The 15,137-nt window shown below is 37.7% G+C and overlaps 1 protein-coding gene across 1 annotated transcript in view; it reads left to right on the top strand.

The window, feature by feature from the left end:
* The window catches only part of BMPR1A (bone morphogenetic protein receptor type 1A), a 64,756-nt gene extending 51,579 nt beyond the window's left edge, over positions 1-13,177 (top strand). Inside the window, exons 7-11 of the mRNA XM_067552519.1 lie at positions 701-893; positions 1,302-1,599; positions 2,803-2,978; positions 4,457-4,587; positions 9,504-13,177. Coding sequence (XP_067408620.1) covers positions 701-893; positions 1,302-1,599; positions 2,803-2,978; positions 4,457-4,587; positions 9,504-9,629 — 924 coding nt within the window. The 3' untranslated portion in view covers positions 9,630-13,177. The remainder of the gene's footprint in view (positions 1-700; positions 894-1,301; positions 1,600-2,802; positions 2,979-4,456; positions 4,588-9,503) is intronic.
* The last annotated feature ends 1,960 nt before the right edge of the window (positions 13,178-15,137 follow it).

Raw genomic sequence — 15,137 nt, 5'->3', positions numbered from 1 at the left:
GACACCAGATCAGTATGAAAAAAAGAGGGTTGACACTTTCATATATAGGCAGAATCACATTATAAAAAAAGGGTGCCCACATTGGAAAAAATGAGTTCCCTATGGGAAGACTCCAGCAGGAGCCATTCCTCTACTGATGATCAATTGTCAAGGCAGCCATCAGACCTTAAGATTATCGTTACGGATGTGAGTATGACTGTATATTTGTAACTTGTGCATAGGTCTCTATAGAATTTCTGTATGCATGGGTAATCATAACTTTAATTGTAGTTTTAATAAAACTTGTAAAACAGAGTAGATCTGGTACTTGTGAATGTATGTGTGGTCACTATCCTTGGTCTTTGTGTTCCTAGAGATTCTAAATTTGAAGCAAGTAGGAGAGGTGACTTTCACTCTATTAAGCTTGAAACTGTAGACACTGTATAGTGGAACCCAAAATGGTGTAATACAACATTACAAAATTCACTTAAAATAAAATAAGACTACAGTATTTTCTTCTCTGAGTATTTTAGTTATACATTTGTATAAACATACTCTGTCCCCATCCAAGGCAGCAATAATTAGTTTGAAAAAGGAGTAGCTGAAAAGAATCTAGAATAGATCTTTCAAATGGGACCACGATTTGAGACAGGCAAATTTTAAGCCTGACAATCATCTTGACTGTGTTCCTATAATAACTTTTTTTTTTTTTCTTGTTTAGGTTCAGCGCACTATTGCCAAACAGATTCAGATGGTGCGGCAGGTTGGGAAAGGGCGATATGGTGAGGTGTGGATGGGTAAATGGCGGGGTGAAAAAGTGGCAGTCAAAGTATTTTTTACCACCGAGGAAGCCAGTTGGTTCAGAGAAACTGAGATTTATCAGACTGTTCTAATGCGTCATGAAAACATACTTGGTAAGTAAGCATTTTGTAATTTGAACGGTTAGTGAAGGACTTGTATTTCAAAGAATTGTAGTCGTTTCATGAAGAGGATGGAGAACTTCCTTTATGAAATGACTGGAGGGATATAGCATAGCATATAATAATAAAATGCTATATTTTTATGCAGATTCTAGGTATCTTGTTTATTTTTAATGTTACAAATAGGAGACCCTGACTTTTCTTCTTTCTGCTTGAGGACCAGCATGGTGACATCCTATGAAGTTGAAACTTAAACTGTAGCACTCCTAGTCCCCAAATAAGGAATTGTGTGTGTAAGGGGCTGTTGTCTTACTTTAAAATGTGACTTCCTGAAGTCTTCCATGTAATGAATTGTGATTTTTATGTAACACTAAATACTAACTTGGTTTATGCATTTGACAGGTTTTATAGCAGCTGATATTAAAGGCACAGGCTCCTGGACACAACTTTACTTGATTACAGATTACCATGAAAATGGATCCTTGTATGATTTCCTGAAATGTGCCACACTTGACAACCGGGCTTTGCTCAAACTGGCTTATTCTGCTGCATGTGGTCTGTGCCATCTGCACACTGAAATTTATGGGACACAAGGCAAGCCTGCTATTGCACACAGGGACCTGAAGAGTAAAAATATCCTGATTAAGAAAAATGGAAGCTGCTGTATTGCAGACCTGGGACTTGCAGTCAAATTTAACAGGTAGATGATCAAAGCCTATAAATTAACAGTGTTTTTTGCATGTGTTTTGGACAGGCACCAGAGATCCAGTTGAAATGAGTGTTAATTCACTGATTGATTGTTTCACAGTTGAACAATAAAATTGTAGGGTATATATTGTTTTGAGACTCAAATGCTCTTCTTTACTTTGGATGTGGGGTGGATATTGAGGTGAGAGTACAGATTGCTCTCAGATGTTGTTAGGATGGGGAGCTAAGAGTTCAAGGCTCTACAAAATTTCACATCACTTGTTCCCCTCTCCACAAGGAGGAGAGAAAAGGAAACAAATCCACTGCCCAGAGTCTAAAATTTCATCTTTCCCTTGGGGAATCTCTATAATGCTTTCATGTATTTTCAGTTTAAAATCTGTGACTCGCTAAAATTTGGGCAACATAAAGTGAATTGAATAGTAAAATAAATTACCTGCAGAATACTGTCTTGACTGTAATTACTTTAAAAAAACAAAAAATTATTACAAAAACAATTGCTAATGTCTGAAGCAGCCACAAAATTTCACTCTGCCACACTGTCAGAGAAACTGCAAAGCCTTGTCCAAGAATTGGAGTCTGGATATGGTGGTTTCTAGTATAGTTTTTAGTGGGTGTATGGATAGTATGGTGGTAGTATATTACAAATGCAGGTAATTCTGTAGAAATACTATATATTTTTTTTTTTTTACAAAGCTCATTGTAACATGCTCAATGTGCTCAAAATGCTCCTATTAGAAATAAGGTTATTTTAGATCTAAGATATTGGTGAAAACTGTACATGTAAAGCATATAGTGAAATGCATGGGCTACCAATGTTTTCAAGTGAGTATCAAATCCTAGAACTCAAGCAAACTTCCACATGAATACTGATGGAATTGTGGATATTAGTAATATGTTTTGAGTTGTGAATATTTGGAATAGTCTGCTTCTGTCTGCTTAGTCATGTGTGAAGTTTTTTTTGCAAAGCAATCACGTAAACCTTCATGTTGGGTATATTAACCATTTTCTATTTAATTTATCTAAAGGAAGCGTACTATGTTGTAATACTCTAATATTGGAAGGAGGATTTGAGAGCGATTGGTTTTAGTTATAATTTGTAACTTTACTTTTTACAATAATAATTGCTGCTTTCTGCATGACTTCAGTTTATATGTACTGCTCCACAATTCAATTAACCTTTATTATTTACATTTAGTGATACGAATGAAGTTGATGTCCCTTTGAATACTAGAGTGGGAACAAAACGTTACATGGCCCCAGAAGTCCTGGATGAAAGCCTAAATAAAAATAATTTCCAGCCATATATCATGGCTGACATCTACAGTTTTGGCTTGATCATTTGGGAAATGGCTCGGCGTTGTGTCACAGGAGGTAAATCTTTAAATGTCATGTTTCAAAATGTATTTATAAAACTAAGGCTTCAAAAGAATTTACGCAACTAAAGCTTCTGGACAGGATGAAAAATACTTGAGTCTCACCACTTGCCCTGTGTCTCAAGCGTAGGCACCTTGCATGTTAAAAGAACAAAATAGTTGTGTGATTCACTTAATTGTAACACTGTCAATCAACTTTCTTCTTATTACTTTTTTTATAATGTAACTTACTATCTCTCGCTTTTGTTATACCTTCATTCTGTGCCTGGTTTCACTCCATTTTTCCTCTTTCCTATGATAGATTAATGTATATCTTTTTTACTGTATTGTTTTCAGTATCTATTTCCTCTTCTTTTTTTTGTCTTATACCTGTGCCTCCTTCCTTACCTATCTCTTTCCCAACATTGTGTTCTCTATCTCCATCCCATATTTTCTCTCTTCCCAAATTCTCAGGGCATGTCTACACTACAGCCCTAAGTTGACCTATGATGTCCACACTACCCTCCTGTTGGTAGTGCGTGTCCTCATCAGGAGTGCTTCCAGTGATTGAAGAGGAGTAGTGAGGGGGGGCTGAGAGCCCTCTGCCGAGCTCCCCACCGGGAGCCCAGCTATACACTCGGGTGGGCAGCTGTTAAGGCTTCTTGGCTCCTTAAGCAGGGAGCCTCCAGGCTGGAGCCCAGCTTGGAGCCGGGGGCAGCCAGGCTCTAGCTGCCTGGCTTTCTTATCAATTTCCATGCTGGAGCCATGAAATTGACAAGACAGCCAACAGCCAGTGCATGTAACGCAGTGTCTGCACAGACACTGCGTCACTCTAACTACACCAACATAAGCCCTACGCTTCTCATGGAGGTGGAGTTATAGTGTCGGTGTACTAAAGCACTAACTTACATCAGTGGGACATGGCTGTAGTGTGTACACTGACATAATTAGTTCGACATTAGCTGTCTTACATGGCCCTAACCGTATAGTGTAGACCGGGCCTCAGTCTCTCTCTTCAGTGATTTGTAAGATCCTAATTTAGATTGCATCTTCTTGGGGCAGGGATTTGTCTTTGTATGTTCAGTAAGATACGCTTGTTGGGATTTGTAAACTAGGTAGAAATAGGAAGATGACAGGGAGTCTCAGAATAAAGTGGAAGATATACATATATGCTCTATTCTGTTGCAGGGAGTACCTCTGTAATATGTAATAGGATAGATAGGGCCAAAGTTTGTACTTCAGTTAAAATTCAGTGGGACTACAAGTAATTAAGTCAGCATTTAGTCCTAAATGTCCACCATCAGTTGTAAATTTTCAGCAAGTGATAATATGCACAATTGCTACCTTTTTGTTTTCAACCATTGATGAGTTTAAGTTGCTGACGAGGATCTTGTGTTAATTTGTGTTTCTGCAAGTTGGTTAGAAGTTAAGAAAGCAGATTTATGAGTTTGGTTTGTTGTTTTATATATTTAACCTGATCTTTCATACACATTTCAGGTATTGTTGAAGAGTACCAGTTGCCATATTATGACATGGTGCCGAATGATCCATCCTATGAAGATATGAGAGAGGTGGTGTGTGTCAAGCGCCTGCGCCCAGTGGTATCTAACAGATGGAATAGTGATGAAGTAAGTACAGTGAAAGAGAAAAATGGGAGGAGTTAAGCTTTAGCCTCTAATATATAGTAATGGTATTTTAGTCTTTCCCAAAAGTTTTCTGAAACTGGAGTAGAGTAGGCAACAACATCAGACCTTCTAATGTTTTGAGATTCCCCTGACCACAACAAAAATACTAATGTGTGAGATCAGCTGGTAGAGCTTTTACATGTCTGCTCTTTTTTATATACCTGTTTGGATGGGAAGGAGAAGCACCTCACCAGCAATTAACTGCATGGTCACATTCTCATCCCCAAAGCCATCTAGAGTTTAGTATTTTCCTGTGTTCTTGAATAGAAACAACAATTTTAACATGTCATTTTAATGTAATTTATCAGCCTTAACCTCAGTATATCTTTTTCTGTCATACTGAATATATCCGACATTTTCAACACCGTGGAATCTGAGGTGATTCTGGTGTATTTGTAGAGGTGAGAATGGGGTTGATCATTAGTAAGGATAAGATTTGGTCATGGAGGTCACAGATTCCAGGACTTCTGGGGCAGGACTGGAGCAGCTGTCAGCCCAGAGCCCACCGCTCAACAGCTGAGCAGCAGGGCTGGAGCAGCTGGAAGCCCAACCAGCTCTGTTGTCTCCTCCTCCCCCAAATTTTAGCAAATTTTTAGTATTCCATGAATTTTTGTTTGCTGCCTGCAACCTGTCACCAACTGTTACTAAAAATAACCGTGACAGAATCTTAACCTTAATCATTAGTGGCCCTGTTCCTTTGTCATGGAGAAGTCTAATTGGTAGTACTGCACAATTTTTCAGGTGTCCTCTGCATGTTCTCACTCATGGGATGCGTGAACCAGTGCAGCCTGAATGGTAGAACTCTAGCTAGCAATGTTCATTAGCATGCTCATGTACCTCCCTCATCCCTCCCCTCAGTGAATGTCAAAATGTCCCAGGGCTAGGGTATAAAAGGGGTATGGCATTCCATCTTCTTCAGTTCCTTCTACCTGTGAACAGCTGAACCAAAGGTAGAATTGCTCTGGAATTGTACCAGATCCATATGCTTACTATATAATTAGTTAGTTATAGTTCGTTTAGTTAGTTTGTGTTAGTACAGTGTTAGATTTCACGTAGTAAATAAGTTCTTCAGTGCCAGGATGGCAAAGTGAAACACTAGAAAGCCTGGACTTAAGAGGTATTTCTCATGCCCAGCTGTGTTTCCAGTGTCCAGTGCAAATGCAAGGTATTTATCATGTTTGGTGAAGGACATTCACCTTCAAATTACTCAACCTATCAGCAAAGTCTCCTGGAACTGAGACACAGCAAGCTTCCAGCAAACATTAGGCCAGCATTAGATTGATGTATAAGGCACGAGATTCACCCAACACCAATTCATGTATCAGAGGAACTAAATATCCTGGCAGATCATCTGAGTAGGTCAATATCTCAGATGCATGAGTGGTTGCTGACAGAGGAAGTGGCAACTTATCTGATCAGCTTGTGGGGGGACCCCTGTAATAAATATTTTGGCATCCAGAGGAACAAGAAGTGTCATAGACTCTGCTCATGAGCAGCTCTAGAGACAAGAATTCAGTATCAGATGCATTTTGGATAAATTGAGATCAAAGGATCATTATGCGTTTCCCCCATTTCTCCTCATTCAGAGAGTGTTAAACAATATAAAACAAGATCAGGCAAGAGTAATTTTGATAGTGCCTATGTGGGCCAGGTCATAGTGATATCTGTACTTCATTCATGTATCCAAAAAGGCAGACCTTTGCTGTTAATACTGGACTTGTTGATACAACAACATGCGATGGTGAATTAGCTGGATCTTCAGTCTCTTCACCTAAACTGCTTCGGGGATGAGACTCTGGTAGTGTTAGAGCAGTTTTGTTCATTAGAAGTACAAAATGAACTGATGAATTCAAGGAAACAGGCCACACAAAAATATTACGATTATAAATGGAAAATGTTTTTACTGTGGGTTTCCATGTATGATGTAGATCCATATATAGCTCTGATTAGCTACATGTTGGAGTGCTCGTTATATCTCAAGAGTTGGTCTCTCTTTTCCCCAAAACTCACATTGAAGATGAGGAAGCTGGATTACATGTGCTAGATGTTAGAAGGGCTTTAGCTTTCTATTTAGATAGACTTAAGCATTTTCAACAATTTCCCAATTTCTTACAAAAAGAGAAGTAACAGGAGAGTGGTCACTGTGCAAACTCTTGCAAGATGGGTTACACTATGTATTGAAGTTTATAAGATGATGGATTCCCTTCTTCCTGAAGGAATTGGAGCTCATTCTACTAGATCAGAAGCAGTTTCTGTGGCATTCACTAGACATATTCCAGTAATAGAAATATACAGAGTAAGAATGTGGAGTACAATCTACGCTACTCATTAGACTTAAAATCTAGATCAGATGCAAAATGTGGCAAGGCAATTCTTATTTAACTAGGACTCTGTGTTCCCACCATCCTGGATCAGAGTTACAGCTTATTAGTCTGTTCTGTGAGTGGGAAAATGCAGAGGATAGTTGAAGAAGAAGTGATACTCCATATGAGATGTCTGAGTAAAAAGGAAAATGAAGGTTACTTACCTGTATCCAGAGTTGTTTTAGATAGACTCATGTTCAGCTCTTTGCCCACTTTTGCCCTCTGTCTTGGAGTCCTACTTTTCAGAGAACTTGGGGCCATGGGAAAAAAGACCTGAGGCAGCTGGCCACCATGACCTTTTTATACCCTCACGTTGGAATGTTTAATGTTCACTATGGGGAGGGGCATGAATTCTCCAGTGAACAATGTGCTAGCTATGCACATTCAGGCTGTGCTGGTCAGGGCATCCCATGAGTGGGAATATGTATAGTCCATCTTGAAGAACTCCAGATACAGGTAAGTAACCTTCATTTTCCTTTTTACTCGGAGATCTCATATAACGCATCATTTTTTTGCATTTCATTGTTGTTCTTGTTTTCAATGTGTACCTGAGGTCATTAGGAGAGTTGCAGAGACATTTATTTACATATAAATAAATAAATAGATATTGTAAGTTCAGTAGCCCAGGAGAAGGTGAAATAATACTTAGATTAAAATACCCATTTTATTAAGGGTAGTGGTAACTCATGCTGCATAATTTCCAATGTTTAGTTTGAAGGGAGTGCTAGCTCAGATGTGCTACAATATATTGTGGTCTGAGGTTTTTGGGTTTTTTAAGTTCATATGATGCTGATAGTGAAAGGTGCTGGGTTGATGCTCCTGAAGACTAAAGTCTTCTGTTTTACCCACAAAACATATATAGCACTTGTAGGGGGAATTCAAATATCCTTTCAACTGTCCCTTTCCTATGTGTCGGCATCAACATAGGCCCAACTTCTAGGGTGGGTGAGATCATTCAGTTTTCAGGCATATTAAATAGCTTCATAGCATTATTTCAGAGAGAGCCAACAAAGATGTCAATATTGAAGTTGTGTGCAGTGTTATTGTCACCAAGTTGATCCCAAGACCAGAAGAAGAGCTCTGTGTAAGGTCATTTCTCTTACCAATAGAAGTCGGTCAAATAAGAGATATTACCTCACCCAACTTGGCTTTCTCATATTGATGTTGATTCTTTTGATATGAAGATCTGTCCTTAGGCACTAGACTGAGACCATGAATTTGCATCATATAGGGCGCTTGAACAGCTAAGAATACTTAGGAGAAAAGTAGGGAGAAAAATTGGAAATTAATATGCCAAGATCCAGCAGACATATTTAGTTCCACCACAACTGTTAAAGATAGTAGACTAGAGGACCTTCCAAAAGATAATGATGGCCTGCAGAGGTACAGTGAGGTGATCGAGTTTGTGTGTGTCCAGAGTTTCGCAATCTGATTTTTGTCCATCTTGTTAGAACAATACTCATCTGGGTTAAGAACAGGCCATTGTATTTCAGTCAACTGATGACAAACAAGGGAGTAATATAGGCTAAAATAATCTGTATATATAGGTGTGTTTCAGAACTAGCTAGCCACAACATTGTATTAATTTGCTGTTTAAGAGGCACAAACAAAACTTAATGTTCAAATTTTGCATGCACTTGCAGTGTGCTTGAAATTGAGTAAACTTTTAAAGTAGGGTTACAAAGAATGTTAGCAGTCTTCAAATGTTTATTTCTCTCTTCACACATTCTCCCAAATATAGATGTGAATTAATTTACCCTCCGATCTTGTTGTTGTCTAGAAAATATATACATTTTTTTGCCAATTCACCCTTATTGTGGAATAAACATTCTTCCAGAGGCGCAGGGTTTTTATCATTCTGTGTAACTGTGGGTCGAACATGAATATTTGGTCTTTAAATGGATATTATTGAGACTGGTAGATCAGCAGTATGATCTCCCTATTTCAAATAGCAGCTATATGCCATATTACTTCCTTTCCTACTTTGCCATAGATTGTCCATTTCTTTTGGTAATGTCCTAATTTCTCCCATTTCACTTGTCACCTACTTTGAGACCTCTTGTCATGCCAACTTTCCCTCTGGTGAGAAACACTGGGTACACAGCATGAAATCTCATTGCTCTGCTATGGGATGTTAGCTTGACCCACTGAAACTTTATAGTCATCTTCCATTTTTTAATTCAGGCCGTATATTGAAATGTAAAAAAATCCTAAGCTCTTATAAAGCAAAAGAGAGAGCATGAGTGTGTTGTAATAAGGCACACTTTCTGAATTAAATCAGTGTTGCAGATACCAATGCTGCTTTATTCAGGGGAAATAATTGTTAAAGGATATTGTAAATAAATCAGTAGAATATTAAAAAATAGTTAAACTTTTTGGCCTACTAGTTTCACCAGTGTCCTCCTTAAACTTGAACCATTTTAACTGTCAAGCAAAGCTGTACATTTTCAGTCATTACTTGTTTACAGTAATATCCTTTTGTTTTTTAATTTTCAGTGTTTAAGAGCGGTGTTGAAGTTAATGTCTGAATGCTGGGCTCACAATCCTGCCTCTAGACTTACAGCCTTGAGGATCAAGAAGACACTTGCCAAGATGGTGGAATCACAAGATGTAAAGATTTGACAGATTAATATAGTACTGAGGAGCAGAGTTGGACTCCTAGAACTTTTCACCCTGACAAGGGTGAATCTAAGTGGGAAGAGGGAGCAGCTGAGATTCAGTCCACTTCCTCACCACACTTTTACAGGCTGCTAATATTAAATCTTTCACTACTTTGTAGAATATAATGCTGAGAGTCTCTGTACACTACATGCTACATATATGGACAGCCTTGTTTTAAATATGCATATCATTTTTGGTTTGAGCTGCATTGAGACTTCAGTCACACTTAGTGAGTCTCCAGTAAAACTCTGGGTACTGAATTGCATGTTCAGAGTACAGTGCTTTCTATGAAAGCCTTAAGAAGCTAAATGGATTCAACAGAGATGGAGAAATATAAGCTCTTTGCCTTCCACCTGATAAAACCTAGTTGGTTCATACCAAGTCTTTTTGAAACAGCCAGTAGGTTAGGAATCTGTTTGGGATACTGTTCAGATTAACAGTTCCTTATGCCTTTTATGGGTCTTTTGTGTGTGTGTGTGCCAGGATTCTTTGGCTGCCATTTGGGATAGATGATCATTTAAATTCACAGAAATATTTATAGTCAGAGTCCCATATGTTCCATAATTCCACAATTACAATATTTACCACAGAATTGTGCTCCAGAATCTGAATTTTCATTTTGAAATGTTTACATTTCTGTGCTGTTTTGGTTGCAAAGAGAACCTCAGAAATGTGAACGGTGTAAACTAATGCCTGTATGAGGGCTTGTCTGCATGGCGCAGCAATGCGCACTAGAGGGGTGTGATTTTTAAAGTATATTAATTGGCCTGTGTTGACTCTGCTGGCACACATTAAAAGTTCCCTAGGATGCTTAATGTAAGCATAATGCTCTTTGTTCATGTGCACTAGGGAATTTTTTAGTGCATGCCAGGAGGGTCTTTGCAGGTCAGTAAGTGTGCAGCACATGGGTGCGCTTTAGAAATCGCACCTCTCTAGTGCACATTACCATGCTGTGGAGACAAACCCTAAGTCTGCACAGAGCCTGAAAGTGTCTTTGAGAAGTGTGATCTGCCTCACTCATCTCACTTGGGGCCCATTGTGCTCCATTATTGTGCAACTATGGAATATAGCTTTTATCAAGATATCACATAACTCAGCACATTAGCTGTAAAATTCACCATTTTGCTGTAGCCAGAACCCATGGCATTCTTTTTTGCCTCTCTGCCCCACTGGGACCTGTCTGCAGCTGCCTCATGCTCTGCATCTTTCCACATAAGAGGGAATTAAATGGATTGACTTCATGCTCCTTTCACTATTCTATAGAACCAGGCAGGAAGGTATGTCTGAGAGCCAGAACTGGAGTCTAGTTTGCAATTAGGAAGTGGGGGAAGCCAGAAGTGCAGCCTATGAAGCTGAGAGAAAACAGTGGCATCCAAGGCCTGGGGAACAGAGATAAACCTCTGAATCTGACTGGCATGCATGAGGCAGGCAAAGGAGATTCTGAGCTGGATGTTACTGCTGAAGACGGTAGAGCTGGGCCATCTAGAGGACATGTTGATAAAACATAATCAGATACTAACTACCATTGCTGAAAGTCATCACTGACAAATTGTAAATTAATGAGTATTTTCAGTTGAATCAGATGTGTGGTTTTTGGGTGTGGTTGGAATGGGAATGAAACATGTCTTAATGGAGGTACAGTAAATTAACCTTGCTGCAGAATTTGGTGAGGTGTTGCCGCATAATGCACAGGGCTGTGCTTATTCTGTACTGCAGCAATTGGCTAATTACATGAAAGCTTGCACAGGAGATCAAATTTCTGCTCTTTTCTTTGTTGACCAAGACAGGTTGGTATAAAAGGCCAAAAAAACTAAAATGGTTACTGTAAAGTTGGGTCATTAGTTATATACTGTTTATTTTGTCACCGTTAGTTTGAAATCAGAAAAAACACCATAGCTCAAGTTTAACCTCCCAGTGCTGTGAATCTGCTGAAGACTAAAAACACAGTATTGGAACAATTCAGTTAAACGCATTTGGTAATAATTTAAGTGCCTCTAACTTTGTACTGTAAACCTTGTTCTAGATTACTTTAAAAAGGGAAGTTATTTATATAGTGTATAATGTGCTTTATTTTAAAACACCTGATTGTAGGTACAGGTGTGTGCACATACCTGCCATAGCCCAGATTTTGAGAAAAAAATAAATTAGGAATAATGTTGAAATTGATCAGACGTAGAAATTTCACATTAATTTTTTGATAAATTATCTGTCTTAAAATGTGTACATGGAGACTGCTTCAAAATTGTGTTTAAATGTCCCTTTAAAATAACATTACTAGAAAACTTAGCTTAATGAAGTTCCAGTATACATTTGTGAACAGCTGCAAATAACTAACATTGTTTTTTTCCACTTCTGTTCCATAGTTTGCAAAAAATTAAGTGGTCAGGCAAAAGACTGCGGTATTTTTTATTTTCTGTTGTGATGTACAAACTTTATTTAACGATGCTACATATTTTATAGAAAACTAGTTATCTCAAGGGATATTTCTTTTTTAAAATAAAGTCATTACTTTTGTTCAGTAAAGCCTTTAAGTATTAATATGTATTCTGGTTGAACTATTTATGGGTGCATCAAGCATGATTTTCACTTATTTGAAGACAGTGATAGACAATAATGTGCCACAATTCTAATAAAAAAGGGCTTTTTTTTTCCCGTCCATTGCCAAGGAAGATAAGGTTGAAGTTATTAAGCATGTATTTGTTCATTAGTTTGCACAGGTAGTTGGAAAATATTTGGCATGAGCCATAAAATCATTAGTCTAGAATATGCTGCTTCCTTCCCACTCCCACCACCCGCACTGGGTTTTTAACAATAAAAAGGAAAATGTTTATGTCCCATCAGCTTGCTCTTCAGAATACGGAGGATTTTTTAAAAAATGTAATCCATTTCTATATTGGAATATTTGTATACATCTCATAAAGTGCCATGTGAATTGGACATCTTTATTAGCTATGATTTGTTTGCTGACTTTTAATCTTGACTTGTTTTTTCTGAAGCCTTGAATGAAAACAGTTGCTGATAGTCTAAGTAAAGCAACAGAAATGTAAAAATGAAACATTTCCAATTATTCATTGATTTCCCCTTCCCCCAATATTTATTGCCTATGTTTTTGCAAGGCTAAATATCTGTGATACTGAGGGTATGTCTACACTGCAGTGAGACATCTGTGGCTGGCCTGTGCCAAGTGAGTTGGCCTCACAGAGCTTGGGTTAAGGTGCTTTTTATTTGTGGTGTACATGTTTGGGCTGGGGCTGCAGCCTGAGCTCAGGGACCCTCCAACCTCACAGGGTCCTAGAGCCTGGGCACCATCCTGAGCCTGAAGGTCTATGCTGCAATTAAATAGTCCCATAGCCCGAGTCAGCTGGCATAGGCCAGCCAGGGGTTTTTAATTGCAGTTTAGATATACCCTGAATAAATACTGTAACACTTTAAAAGGCTTTACAAAAAACTCTCTACATAAAGTGAATCCACTGAGCTTGGTTTTCTGGGGGGTTTTTGGGGGGCGTTGTGGGGGGAGGAGGCGTCTTGGACCAGGATTCGAAGAAGTGACTGCCTAGTTGGGCTCCAAAATATGTTTTTAGGCACCTCAGTAAATGGCCTGATATTTTCAAGTCCTGAGCATACTGCAACTTTCATTGGCTCAATTGAAAACCGCTAGGTGCTCAGTACTTCTGAAAATCAGTTAACTAAGGCCTTGATTCTGGAAAGCACTTAAGCACATGCCTAAGTCCCATGTGAAATAACTTGCAGGATCAGGGCCTATATATGATCTTAGGCCTTCGACATCCGTTTCTTAAAATCTTGACGTTAATCTTAACAAATCTATTAATTATAAATATTTGAAGGTATATTTAATGTGAACTTAAGTCAAGTTGTGTTGCTTTATTCAATAGTGTAAGGATTTCAGAGCCTTTTAAAGATGTATCAGACTCCTTTTCCTAAGTGTATGATCATCTCATTTTGTTGGTCAAACTGATTTCAGTAATTTTTTGTCAACCAGTATTTTTTGAGAGAGAGAGAATGCCCGGCAAATATTTTTTAAATGTATCGTGGAATATGTCTTGTGAATATTTTCTTTGCCTTGGAACCCATTAAGCAGTTGCATATGGAGATTTGTATTGTCTGGTAGCTTCAGTCTGACTTTAGTTGGACGGAAAATATCTTGCATCTTTGAGATAATTCAGGCCGTTATATTCAATGAGAGTAAAGAAACATTTACATTCCCTAGTTAATTTGTAAATTCCTAAAGGAATATGATGTTTCTAGGAATGAATACAGACTTGAGCTTTGGGTTTTTACCATTTGCTTATCTTAGAATTTTACTTTTAATAATGAGTATCTGGAAAACCCAAATTAGATGAGTGATATTCCACAACATCCATAGGCCTCTAATCAGCTTTCAAGGTAGACATTTTTGAAAGTATGAGACTTTGAAATCTTGGAAAATTGGCAGTTTCATTTGTATGTACCATATTTTCCTTAATTATATCATGTACATTTTTAACTATATTATCTTGAAATGTTGTTATTAAAATGCAAAATGAATCTTTAGCTATTACCTCCTCAGTAAGCCTAGAATCAAATTTTAGAATTCATCTAAATGACCACTGAATGTGCTATAAGATTAATTCTTTGGATACAAATCAGCTGTATTGTCTTCACAGACTATATTTTAAATTAAGTTATTTTAACAAACTAAAACCATTTGAAGAGTAAAAATGTCACTTGAGTTTAAAATTAAAAACCTTTTTAGTTACTGTAATAATGTTTAAAGGGAAGTAATATTTATCTTTTGTTTTGGTTAGATAGGAAATGATTTAGCAGTTCTCCATTGTTGTGACAGTGCTTCTGTAAGAAGTCAGAGGACCCAATCCTGCTTTCGCTGTGGTGTACTCCATTAGGGATGACATAGTGGTATGTAATACAGAGCTTTATGGAGTTCACAGTATAGTAGCCATAGTTTAATACTCATGAGAAAGGTGGAGCGATCACTATTTTACTTCCTTTGTTCAACAAATCTGATGTATTCTATATTACCTTGAATGCAATTATAGAAGCTCACATACTATAGTGGTGTTTGTGCTCTGACCTACCCATGCTGAACATGAAATGTATTATATTGTATACAAAAATAACATTGTGGTTAGCTTAGAGAAGATGTAAATAAAAGTGAAAGAAGGGTAAAGGCAGAATGATTACACTCTTGTGTTTGTTATATGCCAAAAGTGTAGAATAATCTTTTAAAATGTAACACACTAATGTATTTTGTACAGCATCTGATTTAAAAGGTGCCTTATTAAGTTTACCATGAATTGCTTTTTTCTGTACACAGATTATGTCCAATGTATCATTTTTAAGTAAATAACCTTATTTTAGTACATATTAGTAATGTGTTTTGTATTACTATAAGACTTCATGAGCATGTAATACTTGGAAACTGTTAATGCGTAACAAAGTACTTCTCTACTT

The sequence above is a fragment of the Emydura macquarii genome, unplaced genomic scaffold (genome assembly GCF_026122565.2).
Source record: "Emydura macquarii macquarii isolate MOO-44397 ecotype Brisbane River unplaced genomic scaffold, CSIRO-AGI_Emac_v2 contig_1390, whole genome shotgun sequence".
Classification (NCBI taxonomy): Eukaryota; Metazoa; Chordata; order Testudines; family Chelidae; genus Emydura; species Emydura macquarii.
Note: the sequence above shows the minus strand (reverse complement) of the source record. Positions and strands in the feature narration are given on the sequence as shown.